The sequence below is a fragment of the Mrakia frigida genome, assembly GCF_051309035.1.
Source record: "Mrakia frigida strain ATCC 22029 unplaced genomic scaffold BDY24scaffold_11, whole genome shotgun sequence".
NCBI classification, from domain to species: Eukaryota; Fungi; Basidiomycota; class Tremellomycetes; order Cystofilobasidiales; family Mrakiaceae; genus Mrakia; species Mrakia frigida.
In genome coordinates, this window is record NW_027481270.1 from 128,169 (window position 1) to 141,918 (window position 13,750).

A 13,750-nucleotide genomic window follows, 5' to 3' on the forward strand; every position below is an offset into this window, starting at 1 on the left:
AGGACGCCGTAAAGGTGTCCTCAAGAGCAATGCATGGACGTACAAGAGAGGTCTACTCGCAAGGGAGGAAGGAAGAGAAGAAGAGAGGCAGAAGAAGGAAGGAAAAGAGAGTGACTCCGTGTTCTTCTTTCGCCACATGAGCCATCGGGACCCCCCAAGCAGAAAGAGCGTAGCTTCGATAGGCTCTTTCTGGAACGGGAAGCCCAGTCGGTCGTACGACGATAGAAGGGGAAAAGGGGGAGGAAGAGAAGGGAGGGAGAGAGAGAGGAATGGAAAGGAGATGGGCCAGCAGCCTGATCGTTCATCTCGACAGATGGGATCGGGAGCTCGCAAGATCCTGAAAAGCGCGGTAGTCGATTCAGGATTTCGAGACCTGGACTCATCTGAGCTGAGAGGAGGTAAGGAGCTGGATGGGAGAAAGAAAGAGACGGGAGGAGGGAAGGAGATGGGGAGAGGAGGGAGGAGATGCTCCACTCTTCACGCTTCGACAATGGGAGATGATCCGTTGAAGCTCCATCCCTGGAGAAGCTTTCCGTAGAAGAAGCTAGTGCAGGCTGAAGATCAGTCTGCTCATCTCGGATGGCCCAAGCGACGAGATGGAAGAAGAGAGGCAGGGAGGGGAGGGAGGGAGGAGCGAGGAGGCAGGCTGTTCGTCATCCAACTCCAGCGTCTCCTGCCTCGCCTCTGCTGCTCTCAGATCCCTCTAGACAGCTCTGATGCAAAGGAAGGATCTTAAGTTCTTACTCGGAGTCTTTTCCGAGACTCTCGAGTGATGGTTGGGGGGGAAGAAGGAGGAAGAGAAGAGAGCACTTCATTCGGCCTGCGCTCATCTCCAGCTCACGTCCCTCCTGCCCTCGCCTTCCCCTTTCTCTATCAAAACCACATCCTCCCCTTCTACCCAACCTTTCTCCTACCCTTTCCTTCCAACTATGGTAAGTAGCTCTCGTCCCTACTCCATCAATTCTGCCTTCCTTGTTGCCCCAAGAAGCTGACTCCCCCTCTCCTCCTCTTGTCTCCTCTCCTTCCCTCCCTCCCTTTCTTGCTCCCTCGCTTCTTGCAGTCCTCCGGTGCCTCCGTTTCCCAAGAGTGTCTCTCTGCCTTCCAGGAGCTCAAGACGGGCAAGAAGATCAAGTACATCATCTACGGAATGAACGCCGACAACTCGGAGATTGTCGTCCTCAAGACGTCGACGGAAAAGTCCTACGACACCTTCCTCGAGGAACTCCCAGAGACCGAGTGTCGTTGGGCGGTCTACGATATGGAGTTTGATTCCGGAGAGGGAATTAGGAACAAGCTGTGCTTCTACATGTGGTGAGTCTACTGGGGCTTTTGATTTGAGGGGAGGTTGGGGGAGAAAGGAGGAGGAGGAGGAGCGCTGGCTGTAGGAGGAAGGGGAGGGAAGGATGCTCTAGCGAGGGACGAAGAGCAGTTCCAGCTGAGCGTTGTGGTCTGTAGAATCATACTGGAGATCTCTGGCCCACGGTGGCTTCGTCTTGTTCTGTAGAGGATGCTGAGACGAGGATGGGAGGCCGTCGAAGGGGACAACAACCGAGCTCCTCCTCCTTCCTTCCCTTCCTTCCATCTCTCCTCATTCATCCCTCTTTCCTTCACACCCACGCATCTCTCCACTTCCCTATCACATCTCCATACTTCCACGTACCCTCTCCAGAGCTCCATACTGATCAAACCTCCTTTCCTCTCTCTCTACCACCCATCCTCGCCACGCCTCTCCCTCCTCCTTCGATCGACCTCGCTTCCTCCCCTCCTCCTGCCACCTTCCTTTCGACCTTCCTCATCACCTCCAGGACTCCCGATGGTGCCAAGATCCGACCCAAGATGGTCTACGCCGCGTCCAAGGATGCTCTCCGAAAGTCGCTCGTCGGAATCTCCACCGAGATCCAGGGAACCGACTTCGATGAGGTGTCCGAGACTTCTGGTGAGTTTGAGTCTCGTTCTGCTTTTGTTTTGGAGTATAAGGGGTGTTGGTGGGGGTACGAGGTGTCGGAGAGCTGGGAACGAGGACCGGGGGACGGGGAGGAGGAAGGGAGGGGAAGGGATGGGATGGGATGGGTTCGCCCGCCTCGACGGAGCGAGAGCTCGCAGCGAGGGAGGAGAGACGGCGTGGAGGGATGTTCGGACGTCTTTAGGCTCGTCGAGCTAGTGGATCGACGGCTCAGGTCTTCGGGAGCTCGCTTCTACATCCATTCATCGCTGCTCGACCTTTGAGCTCGATGTCGAGCCGCTCCAAACGAGCTGGGACGAGACCTCGTCGTTCACCTCCCTCCCTCCCTTCGCCAACCATCAGCACTCTTACTCTCGAGCTTCGTTCATACCGACTGACTCTTTCCTCTCACTTTTCACCTCACAGTTCTCGAGAAGGTCCGAAGGAAGTAGATAGATTCGACGACCTTCCTCTCCCAACTCGCCTCCCTCCTCCTCAACCCAACCCATACCCCTTCGCCCATCTCCATCTCTCCCAAACCTACCAACTCGATCACAACCCTACTCCCTAAATCATCAACGAACGAACGAACGAACGAACAGCAACCCTCGACTTCGACCTCGACCTCGTCTCTTCCCCTTTCATTTCCTCTGCTTTGCTCTTCTTCTCTCTACCTTTTTTGCTTCTCTCTCTCTCTTGCCTCTTTCATTCTTCCACGCCCTATATACACAGCCCCCTTTCTCTTTCATCGCTCACTGAACCTCGCTCTCCGTTCTCCTCCTCCTCGTCGTCGCGTTGCGTTTCGTTTTTCGAGCTGGATTGAAGAGTTGGGTTGCTTTGCGTTGCGACGGAGAAGGAGGGTTTCTATTAGATCTGGGTGAACCTCTCTTGCTCGCTGGATGTCAGAGAAAGATGGTGTTGTCGAGGAGGAGGAGGGGTTACGTAACTGCCTGCGATCAAAAACAGGAAGGGAGTCGAGGAGAGAGGTTTGGATTCGAACCACCACCCTTCTCTCCTTCTCTCCTTCTCTGTCTCTTCTCTTCTTCCTCTCTTGGGATTCAAGCTCATGAACGAAGCTGCATCCCCTCGTCCCTTCCCCCTCTCTGGCCTCTCGTAGCCTTTCAGAGCTCCTAAAGGAGGGTGGACGGAAACTAGGGGACTCGGGTGCCTCAGCTCCACCGCTCTTTCTCCTTCTCTTCTTCCCTCCATCCACCCCCCCCTCTTTTTTCTTTCGCTCCTCGTTCCTTCACTTGGGGTGGTAGGCTTTCAGTTGAATGCTGGTCCTCAACCCCGTTCAAACGAAACGAGGGAGAGGACCGCACTCAGGCGGAGTCATCCACCTCACGTGAGGAGCACGACCGTTCCTCGCTCGCTGCTTCTTTCCTCCCTTCCTTCCAACCCTGAAGACTCCCCGCCTGAGATGTGCCCTCCCGCTACCAGGTCGTTCTTCACTCACCTCAAGTGAGGAGGGAAGAACGACGGGGCGAAACAGAGAGGCCTTCGCTTGTTGCTTGCATGAGAAACGGCCGGTCGTCTCTTCTTCCTCTTTCCCTCCCCCCTTTCACCTAGTTTCCTTCCCAGTTGAGATCAATCTGCTTTCTACATTCGTTGTGCTCGTATTTCAGAAAACATGCACATCGAAGAGGATAGCAGATTGATCTCTCCTTGAGCTGTTGAAGGAGACGCGTTCGGTTCTCCCTCTGTTCTGTTCTCCTCTTCTTCCCTTTGAGATATCCTCGGGTGAGACGTGGGATTAGAGATTCCCGCTATCTATCTCCAGTAGAGGAAGAGGAAGCAGGAGCTCAGGGAGCGGCCTATCTCTTGTATTTCTCGCTCGCTGTCGTCGCGTCGGTTCGTCCTTTTCTTTCCTGCCCTGTCCCCTGGGATTGGAACATAGGATCGATCTCGTGAGCTTCATCAAGTCCATATCGCGAGGATCAGAGACGACTGGCTTCCAGATTGCACGCAGACCTCATCTTTCGAGGATCGGGTCAACTGCTCGACGCGTCTCCTTTTCTTTCTTTCTCAACAGTCTTTTGCTCGTGCTTCCGGAACTCGGAATCTTCTGGTTGAGCTGCTCGAGGCTAAGTGTCTTTCATCCTTTTGACCTTGACTATATATCTCGAAGGTCCTCGTAAGGGACGCCTGCGTCTTTTCTCTCAGCCGTCAGTTTTCGAGTTTCTTTCCCATGGTCGGTTGCTTTGTTCCTACTGGCTGCTGGGTCCTACGAGGATGAAGCCAAATTCGGTTTGAGTTCGAGGAGAGGACAGTTCGCTTGACCATTGTGTGTCGAGCGGCGTGTTTTGATCTCTGCCCTCTTCCTTCATTCGTCTCTCTCTTCCTTGGGTGGCTGGTAGTAGATAGATCTCAAGGACACGAAGGGCCTATTTCGAGGTTTATAGGATTGGGAGGAGAGTGGAAAGATTGTGCTGCCTAGAAAGAATGGAAAATCGAGCCGCGTCGCTTCCTTCACCCTCGTTTCCATCTCTTCCCAGGTCCACGCTGAGAAACTGTAGCTGCGGAGGTCAAAGCTTAAGAAACTGAGCATGTGATTTACCAAATGGAATGTGTTGAGCAGGAAAGGGGTTGATTGGCTGAAAAAGAGACGGCGAAGAGAAAAGGCAAGAGACGACTCGTCGTGCTGAGAGTACGAAGGCCTGGACGGTTTTGGGGTGCGAAATCTTAGATAATACAAGATTATATGCTTCTATCACTGAACTGTTGTGGGTTTTAGAGCGAGAAACAGTGAAGTTTCGTTCAAAGCGAAAGAAGGAGGTCGCCATCGCGACGAGGAGATCTCCCTCTCTCCTGATGCCATTCTAAATCTACAGTTCCGATTTTTCTGAGAGGCTATCTAGATAAACCTATCCTATTACACCTCGCCAAACATCTGTAATAAATTGAGCAAAGAAAAACGACCGGCGGCGCTCGAGACATCCCCACACCTTTAGGTGAGGGTATATCGAGACATCCCCACACCTTTAGGTGAGGGTATATCAACCTGCCCTTTTGCTAGTTAAATGACCGAATTCCCCACTTTGAATAGCACACTCTCTGTTCAGAATAGTCGACTTTTTTCTTCGGATTCTAGGATTAGATTTTCTTGAGAATTTATTGTCCTGTTTCGAGAGTGGGAGAATTTCTGCGTCGCTCGGAAAGAGAAGTTCCGACGCGTCTCGCTCTCCATCGTCGTTTCTCGCCGTTTCTCGCCGTTTCTTCCTCTCCTTTGAGGCTGGAGTCTTGATTAGAAGATCAAGTCGACTTCTGATGAGTCTTTCTACCCTATGCTCTCCGCGAACGAGCAGGGAGGAGTCGCCAGAGGCGGCGACGAGCTGCGAGAGAGCCAGGACGACGCATGACTCTAATGAAAAGAAATTTTCCCGCTTCAAAAATTCCCCCATCGTCCAAATTATATACTTTAGTGTAGACTGGATATCGAGATAAACATATAAAAGGAAGATCAGGTGTGGGGACGGCAGGCCTGCCCTGCGCTACGATCCACGCTCTCTCAACGACGCTGTTTCGAACCTCAACGTTCACCTCCTCCCTCCTCCCTCCCTCTTCTTCTCACTCCTCTTCGCCTACCTCTTTTCGGAATGCCCTTCAACCCATATTCAGAGAACGGTGGGACTATCCTAGCTATCGCAGGATCTGACTTCACTGTCATAGCTGGAGACACTCGACAGTCAGAAGGATACTCGATTCAGTCCAGGTACCAGCCCAAGGTCTTCAGATTGTGAGTAGCAAAGTTCAGAGCAGGCCGCTAGCGCGGCCTGCGCACGCTCGTATCGCTTGGGATTTGAAGGGAGGATGATGGGACGGATAGATCGAGAGAGACGAGATGGAAGGAAGGGAGGAAGGAGCAGGAGAAGGTCAACGTCGAAGCATCGACGGACCTTCGCTGGGCTCAAACCCCTCGGAATCGCTCTCTACTGACCTTGAGAGAAGGGCACTGAGCTGCATGTACACCTCAGCGAAGGTTTCAGACCTCTGCGAAGTCTTGAAGGTACTGGAGCGAAGGAGGAACGATCGCGTGTTCGTCTCGGTGGAGGGAGAGAAGCAGGAGATGATCAGCTCGAGCATGTCGTCTTGCTGCGATAGGAGCGACGCTGGAGTCTCCCACTGCTCTAGTAGCTACTATAGAGCCGGTATCTGTACTTTCCAGCTCGTCTCGAGCTCATTCCCGAGAGGAAACGAGCTCATCGCTCCTCTTCCTTCTCCTTCGACTCGACCTCATCACCCCCTCCTTCCCCTCGTCTCGACCGTCCTTACCTCCACGAAACTGACTCTTTCTCCCCTCCTCTTTCATGTTGCAGGACCGATACCTGTGTCATCGCCGTCAACGGATTCGCAGCAGATGGAAACACCCTCGTCAAGCGAATCAAGCAGCGTCTCGAGGTTGGTCTCCTTCTCCTTCTTCCACCAATCCCTCCCCTCTCATCATCTCCCTCGCATCCCTATCAGGCCCTCATCTCGAGCTGATACAGAGCTGACTCCCGACTATACCTTGGTCTTCATCTCTTCAGTGGTACGCTCATGCTCACGCCAAACCCATGAACATCAAGGCCATCGCTCGAATGGTTCAGTCCATCCTCTACTCGCATCGATTCTTCCCTTACTTCACCTACGTTATTCTCGGAGGAATTGACGAGACCGACGGTGAGTTCGAGATACCCCATTCAACATCCCGTGTCCAATCCAGCTTGATTTGGTGGTCGAAGGGTTGCGATGTGAATGAAGGAGAATGAAGGAAGAGCGCAAGCTGACCGACCCCTTCCCCTTCCTCTCATTTCTGTAGGATCCGGAGCCGTCTACTCGTTCGATCCTGTTGGAAGTTACGAGCGAGAGTTTTGTCGAGCTGCTGGTGCGGCTCAATCGCTGGTGCAACCCTTCTTGGACAACCAGGTTCGTGGTCGATCTCAACCTCTTCCTCTCTCCTCCTCTTCGAGCTCAGGCTGACATCTCCTTCTTCTTCTCTCCTCTCTATCTTCCTCTGTCCCCCCTCTACGACTTCCCAACTCCCCTCCCTCCAAATCGTTTCTTTGCTCGTCCTACCGATTCACCCTCGCTTTCCTCGACCTCGCAACCCTCGACTGCACAGATCTACTTCAAAAACCAAACCTACCCCTCCGCCGAACTCACTCCCACGCCCGGTAAACTTCCTCTCTCCAAAGTTCTCTCCCTCGTCACCGACACCTTCACCTCTGCTACCGAACGACACATCGAGGTCGGAGATGGTCTCGAGATCTTCATCGTCATGTCGCTTCCCGTCGGTGGCTGGGAGCAAGGGCTGAAGGAGGTTGGACAGGGAGCGGAGACGTTGGAGAGTCTGGGAACTGTCGGTGGGTGCGAGACGAGGCTGTTGATCGTTAGGAAGGAGTTGAAGAAGGATTAAAGCTTCGCGGATGAGGGAGAGGAGACGATACGATTGGCTTTCTCTTGCTTGTTTCGCACTCGGACCTGCCTGAGTGGAAGAGGAGGCAATCAAGCTCAAGAACAGAGTTATTATCTGAAAGCACTTCCCAAAAAAAAGGGGGGCACGAGCGCGGATTCATTGCAGGAGGCGCAAGTTGGGGAAAGGGAGCGTTTTGCGACGCGTCGCCTCGTCCTCCCCCGTCCGGTTGTTCAGAGCAACAGCTGCGACAGCCCAGGTCGATCCTTTAGAGGATAGATATACGCTGATTTATCAAGTCCGTGGACTGTTTTTGAAGAAGTTCATGGAGAGGCAACGACAGAGTACAGCGGCCTCTGCAAATCGAGGCCACAAACTACAAGCTCAAACCGCTCTGAGTACGGGTTGAAGCGGCTCATTGGAGTATATAGAGCGAGATAGAAGTAGGGAGAAGAGAGGGAGGAGGCGGGGACGAAGGAGAGGGAGAAGGAGGTGATGGTTGAGGTTCGAAACAGCGTCGTCGAGAGAGCGTGGAGGTCTCGAGCGCCGCCAGTCGTTTATCTTTGCTCAATTTATTACAGATGTTTGGCGAGGTGTAATACGATAGGTTTAACTAGATAGCCTCTCAGCAAAATCGGATCTGTAGAGTTAAAAGGGAGTCAGAAGAGAGGAAGAGTATTCGTCGCGATGGCAACCTTCTTCTTTCGCTTTGGACGTACCCTTCATGGTGTTCCGACCTCAGAACCTCACTGAACCAATATCACGAGACATAGTCTTCGACTGTCGAAGCCTCTCGACTTCAAATCCCCTGGAAAGCTTCCAAGTTCCGCAACCCCCAGCGTGTCTTTTCGACTTCGTCTCTCTCGTTCAGCCTACGCCTTCTGGGTCCAAACGGGTGTCGCTCTTGTAGCAGGCAGATTGCTCTACAATAAACGTCTTCGTGAACATCAGTCCCTACAGCTTGCACCCGAAACTGCCTAGGCTGAGGGAGCTGGGAGAGCGACGCGTCGGGTTTTCGTTCTCCGAGCACGGCTCCTTCCCGCGTAGAGGCCCATTCTCGGCACCATGGGTAACTACGTATGTCGACTTGTTTGGACCGAAAAAACTGCTTCCAACGTTTTGATTTGCTTTGGGAGAAAGGGAGAGATGCTGGTCGCGAGGGGAACGTAGTTCATCTCCTGAAACTGGAGTCCTGTAGGGATTCTTTCGCTCCGGTTCCAGGCTAGAGCACTCTCGCGAGGAAAACCTCTTGGAAAAAGCAAGGAAAAGTTGATCGAAAGTCGTCCATAAAATCCCCGGACGACGAGCCGGCCGCCCTCGCCCCTTCCTCTCTCCTCCCTCCCAACTCCATCTAACTCTTGTCAGCCCTCCCCTCTCCGACCTACAACACCCACTCCCCTCCAACACCTCTTCGTATACTCTAGGCCTCCTTCTAGTCAGTCTCATCCTTCCGCAACGTTTCGACAAGCGACGATCTGACCTGGATCTCGTTCCATCTTCCCATCCCTTCTTTCCCTCTCTCTCAGCTTCGACTCCATCATGGCGGGTTCGTCCTCTCTTCCTTCGCTTCTTTCCTTCGTTTGAAACTCGAGCTGACCTCTGATCTTGTGTATCTTCAGCTCCTCTGTATCAAACTGAATCCGGACGACTGTGGCATGCTGGACAGATCATCCTAGGTTCGTCTTTGAGCCTCTGAAACTCTCGAGCTCATCATCATCGCTTCCCATCCCTCCCTTCTTCCTTCTCTCCGAAGCTCACTCCTCCTCCCCTCCTTTTCTTCCATAGTCACCGTCGGACTCCCAGGTTCGCTTCCTTCCTCCACTCCTTCTCTTCGAAGAAACAAGAGCTGACCTCGTTCTCCTCGTTCAGCTCGTGGAAAGACGCACATCTCTCGTTCCCTCGAACGCTACCTTCGATGGCTCGGAGTCAAGACGGCCGTCTTCTCTCTCGGAGACTACAGGAGGAAGATCATGGGAGGAGCAAAGAGCTTGCCTCCCGATTACTTCGGAATAGGTGAGTCTCTAGCATCGAGGGGAGGAGAGAGGAAGGTAGCTCGAGGGAAGGGAGGTCAGGGTGAGGAGGCCGGGTTTCGTCGGATGGAAAGTGTAGAGATAAGCTCCCAGATCCTCCTTCACGCATCTATGGACCTCAGGTCTACCTCGCTATCGATGAGAACAGGGACACCTCAGATTGGGCTGAACCACAAGCTGACCGCCTTCTCCCTCCCCTCTCCCTCATCGGTCCAACTCAGGCGCCAAATCTCCCGAAACCCAAGCTCTACGATCAAAGATCAAGGAAGGTCTAGAACAGCAGGCTCTGGACTTCTTCCAGAAGGAAGGAGGTCAGGTCGTCATCTACGACGCTAACAACGGAGTCAGAGCAACGAGGTATGCTCTCAGGGCGAAGTTCGAGGCTTTGGGGATTCACGTCGTCTTCCTGGGTGAGCTCTCTCTCTTTTCTCTTCGAGGTTAGGAACGAAGCTGACGCCTCCATTATCCTCGCTTCTGCAGAGAGCATGTGCGATAGGGATGATATCGTCGAAGCCAACATCAGATCGGTCAAGCTGTCGTCGCCTGATGTGAGCTCGTCGTTCTCCTTCCCTCGTCGTCTCCCTTGCCTCTTCCTCCCTTCGAGAAACCTAGGGCTGACTGTGGACGACTTGGAATGCCACAGTACAAAGGCTGGGATGCAGACAAGGCTGTGAAGGACTACTGGTCTAGGATCCGTGACCAGGAGAAGTTTTACGAGCCTATCATCGATCCCGACGTCGCGTGGATCAAGGTCGTCAACGTCGGAGAGAGGATCGTGATCAACAGAATTGAAGGTGAGCTGCTCGTACCTCTTTATATATATATGTCGACCGTGCTGACTCTTGCTTGGCTCGTACCTCCCAAGGCTACCTCCAATCTCGAATCATCTTCTTCCTCATGGTTCGTCCCTCCCTCTCCTCTTCCCTTCTCGCCGACCTGCCTCTTTCTTCACCTCTCGCCTCACCTCACAGCTGACTCGCCCATCTATTTTTCCTCTCATTCACGCTCACAGAACATCCACAACCGTCCCCGAACCATTTACTTCGCCCGCTCGGGTCAATCCCTCATCGAACACTCCTACAAAGCCGACTCGGACCTCTCTCCAGCTGGATGGGAATACGCCGAGAGTCTCAAGGAGGCCGTCATGAGTCGACGAAGGCAGGTGAACGAGGACAGGAGGAACAATGGAGAGAAGGTCGATGAGGATAGGAAGTTGGTGGTGAGTCTCGGACACTCGAGGTTGGACGCGACAAGAGCTCTGAGACCGAGCTGACTTGGGCCTCTCTCGGTTTCGTTTAATGCAGGTCTGGACTTCAGCTAGGAGACGAGCGTATCATACTGCTTGGCCTTTCGTGAGGCTGGATTACCGAGTGGAGGAGAAACCTCAGATGGGAGAGATCAACGTTTGTTTTCTTTACCCGCTTCTCGTCCTCTCTTTCGTCAGTAACTGATCTGACGCTTCTTGATTATTATGCTCGTGTCTAGCCTGGAGTCTGGGACGGACTGTCGTCGGACGAAGCTCGTTCGCTCTACCCGGACGAGTGGGAGCGATTCCTCAAGGATCCCTACGCTCACCGAGCTCCGAGAGCGGAGAGTTATCACGATTTGAGTGGTGAGGTCTTTAGTCCTCGACCATTGTTCTCGTCTATCGCAGCTGGTCTGACTCATTTGATTTTCTTCGCTTCGAACAGTCCGACTGGAGCCGGTGAGTCGTGTCTCGTTTTCTCCCCCTCTCCTTCGTCGTCTTCTGCAACTCTGACTCTCTCGCCCTTCTTCGCTTTTCTCAGGTCATCTTCGAGCTCGAAAGATGTCAAGAAGATCTTCTCATCATCGGGCACGCTTCCGTTATCCGTTGTCTCGTTCGTCTCCCTCTCCCCTCTCCCCTCCCCTCTCACCCTTTTCTGACTCTTTCTTCCCTCGTTCTCTGGTCGCAGCTCGCCTACCTCGTCGGTCTCCCACCCAATGAAGTTCCCTCAGTCGAGATCGCTCGAGGAGATCTCGTCGAGGTCGTCCCAGCGTCGTACGGAGTCCTCTCGAGAGCGTTCCATTTCTGGAGCGGACCTGGACGAGCGGACGGGGAGACGGGGATGAACTTGTACGAGAACGTGAGTGGCTTCAGTCACTCTGATTGAATTTGAATGATCTCTCGTTGCTGACGACGTGATGGTGTTGAACGAACAGGTCGCTGAAGCTACCCAAGGGAAAGGAGGTGAGTCGCGTCGCTTTCTTCCTCTCGTCGTTTTCGATTCTAGTCGAGTCGAAGCTGATCTCTTCTCATCCTCAAACTCATTCTGCAGTCGTCGTAATGGAGCACATCTTCCCTGCTGGACCCCAAGGTTCGTCTCGTTCTCTTCACTCCTCTCTCCTCATGCCTCTCCTCTTTTCCCTCACTAACCACGCACCTTTCCCCGTTCCTCCCTTCCCCTCTCCTTCTAATTCCTTCCTCTTACACAGACATCAACGTCACCCCCGAAGACATCGCCTCCGCCGAAGCCGAGGAGGAAGCAGCTGGAGAGGGCAAAACCGAACGAGACCCTCTCGTCCTTCGAGACCTGATGCTCGACAGGGAGGACGCCATGAGCCGACCGAGCAGTACGAGAGGGTATGCGAGAGCTCCGGGTGGGAGCAGGGGGAAGGTCTTCCAGGATTGAGGAGGGAGGGAGAAGGAAACGAGACGTTGTGGGAGAGGGGGAGGGAGAGGCGACGCGGTAGCAGTTACGATTTTGATGATTCGGCTTTTTCTTTCTTTCTTTCTTTACCTTTCTCTATTCCATCTTTGGATGGTGTGTTTCTGCTCTTCTGCCTCTTCGTCCTCGCAAAACGACAAGGTCCTTGTCCACGCGTTGAAAGGCAACGCCTCTTCCTCTCACCGTTTCGTTCGTTCTCCCCAAACCATATCTCCCTCTCCCCCGCGACACCCCACGTATCCGTTTTCTACCTCTCCTCCCGAAGCGATGCCCACTCAGCAGCCCAACAACAGTTTTAGAGATGAACAGAACGAAAGAGGAGGATCGAGGAGGCTCGTTGGTCGAGAGCTCGACAGGAGCGTCAAGACGTTGGGTTTGAAGTTGTTGGAGGCAGTTTTGCAGCTGGAGGATGGAGAGTGAGTTAAAATAGTACCCTTTGGGTCTTTCGAAGTGGAGAAGGGAGATACAGAGATGTTGGTAGAGGGAGGGGAGCGCAAAGGAGGAGGGAGGGAGGGAGGGACGACCGAAAAGAGCTGGCTGCCAGACACGAGGGGGGCAGATTGTCCGCCAAATTCTGTTTCTGGTGGATCTCTGGAAGTTGAGACCTCCAGGCATGAGCTGAACGGGGTTAATGGGTTGAAGGAAGTCGTGTAGGAGGGACGAGATGGGAGGAGGATCGTGAGCCTGAGCTCCATCGCTCCTCGACTATCTTCTCCCTTTCTTCCTCCTCGAAACCATGACAGGCTCTGGGTGACTCAAGCGTTGGAGGAATTCTGTGCTTGCGGGGGCGCTGTATCATTGAGTAGAGCACAGAAACTCGAGCGATTCTCCGAGCTGACTCCACTCTTCTTCATGGCCTCCTTTCGACAGCGGCGAGAAGATCTCCAAGCTGTTCCTCACCCTTCCCGACAAAACTCAGTACCCAGACTACTACAAGATGATCACTCAGCCCGTCTGCTTGAACGATATCAAGGTCGGTCTTTGTTCCTCGCCCGCCTTTCCAGCGAAGGAAAGAGCGCTCGTCGAAGCTCACCGTTCCGCTTCGTTCTAGGATGCTCTCAACGAGGACGATACATCCGCCGACTACGAGTTCAGATCATTAGAGGACGTTCACGACATGATTCTCGAGGTCTGTGCGAACTGTCACAAGTGTGAGTGATTCAGCCCGAATCGACTTCGACGCGATCACAATTTACATTGAATTGACGGCGGCCTCTTTCTTCTTCCTTTGACTCCCTGGTTTCAGTCAACGAGAGAGGAAGCGAGATCTACTCAGCTGCTACTGAGGTTCGAGTAAGTCTCTCGAAGTCTCGCTTCCCGCGTCTTTCGAACGACGCGTTCGACCTTTCTCTCCGTTTCATTCCGAAGTCCAACAACTCACTACTCTTCCCTTCTTGTCTCCCTCACAGAAACTTACCATCAAGAAGTCTTTGTTCCTCATGAACTGCTTGGAGGAGGAAGAGACTGTCGTTCAGCAACCTCTCGATTCGGCGCCCCCACGCGTCCTCACTCGACCCGTCGTTCAGAAACGACCCTACGACGATGCCGCTTCCGTCCTTGAGCCGCAAGAGGAGAAGGAACGATCTGCCTCAGTCCCCGTCATGGAACCGGAACCGGTGGCTGCTCCCGCTCCGAAGAAGATCAAGGTCGCCAAAAGCTCAGCTCGTCCTTCGACCTCTTCTCCTTCTTCTTCCTCTTC

General features: G+C 53.5%; 3 protein-coding genes across 3 annotated transcripts; all 3 read left to right on the plus strand.

Annotated features, from left to right (window-relative positions):
• Positions 1-790: 790 nt before the first annotated feature.
• COF1 (cofilin) lies at positions 791-2,830 on the plus strand. Its single transcript, XM_076639932.1, has 4 exons — positions 791-932; positions 1,061-1,311; positions 1,806-1,936; positions 2,369-2,830. The coding sequence occupies exons 1-4, from the start codon at positions 930-932 to the stop codon at positions 2,392-2,394; spliced, it is 411 nt and encodes a 136-aa protein (XP_076497620.1). The 5' UTR covers positions 791-929; the 3' UTR covers positions 2,395-2,830.
• A 2,597-nt stretch (positions 2,831-5,427) lies between these two features.
• PRE7 (proteasome core particle subunit beta 6) lies at positions 5,428-7,698 on the plus strand. Its single transcript, XM_076636741.1, has 5 exons — positions 5,428-5,678; positions 6,259-6,340; positions 6,469-6,601; positions 6,741-6,847; positions 7,044-7,698. Exons 1-5 carry the CDS (start codon positions 5,539-5,541, stop codon positions 7,335-7,337), a joined length of 756 nt encoding a protein of 251 aa, XP_076497621.1. The 5' UTR covers positions 5,428-5,538; the 3' UTR covers positions 7,338-7,698.
• A 979-nt stretch (positions 7,699-8,677) lies between these two features.
• On the plus strand, positions 8,678-12,158 carry BDY24DRAFT_385253 (bifunctional nucleoside/nucleotide kinase/histidine phosphatase family protein). Its single transcript, XM_076639933.1, has 17 exons — positions 8,678-8,880; positions 8,954-9,010; positions 9,120-9,137; positions 9,204-9,347; positions 9,586-9,774; positions 9,845-9,912; positions 10,008-10,158; positions 10,230-10,264; positions 10,377-10,583; positions 10,669-10,767; positions 10,850-10,976; positions 11,056-11,069; positions 11,152-11,223; positions 11,299-11,469; positions 11,546-11,573; positions 11,662-11,700; positions 11,819-12,158. Exons 1-17 carry the CDS (start codon positions 8,874-8,876, stop codon positions 12,013-12,015), a joined length of 1,623 nt encoding a protein of 540 aa, XP_076497622.1. The 5' UTR covers positions 8,678-8,873; the 3' UTR covers positions 12,016-12,158.
• Positions 12,159-13,750: the final 1,592 nt, after the last annotated feature.

Excerpts from the sequence above, each read along its gene's own strand:
- COF1 (XM_076639932.1), top strand. Across the intron at positions 1,312-1,805 it reads AAGCTGTGCTTCTACATGTG|GACTCCCGATGGTGCCAAGA; the intron begins GTGAGTCTACTG and ends CATCACCTCCAG. Across the intron at positions 1,937-2,368 it reads TGAGGTGTCCGAGACTTCTG|TTCTCGAGAAGGTCCGAAGG; the intron begins GTGAGTTTGAGT and ends TTCACCTCACAG.
- PRE7 (XM_076636741.1), top strand. The coding sequence starts at position 5,539 with ATGCCCTTCAACCCATATTCAGAGAACGGTGGGACTATCCTAGCTATC. Across the intron at positions 5,679-6,258 it reads CAGCCCAAGGTCTTCAGATT|GACCGATACCTGTGTCATCG; the intron begins GTGAGTAGCAAA and ends TTCATGTTGCAG. Across the intron at positions 6,848-7,043 it reads AACCCTTCTTGGACAACCAG|ATCTACTTCAAAAACCAAAC; the intron begins GTTCGTGGTCGA and ends TCGACTGCACAG.
- BDY24DRAFT_385253 (XM_076639933.1), top strand. Across the intron at positions 9,775-9,844 it reads GATTCACGTCGTCTTCCTGG|AGAGCATGTGCGATAGGGAT; the intron begins GTGAGCTCTCTC and ends TCGCTTCTGCAG. Across the intron at positions 11,470-11,545 it reads GGATGAACTTGTACGAGAAC|GTCGCTGAAGCTACCCAAGG; the intron begins GTGAGTGGCTTC and ends TTGAACGAACAG.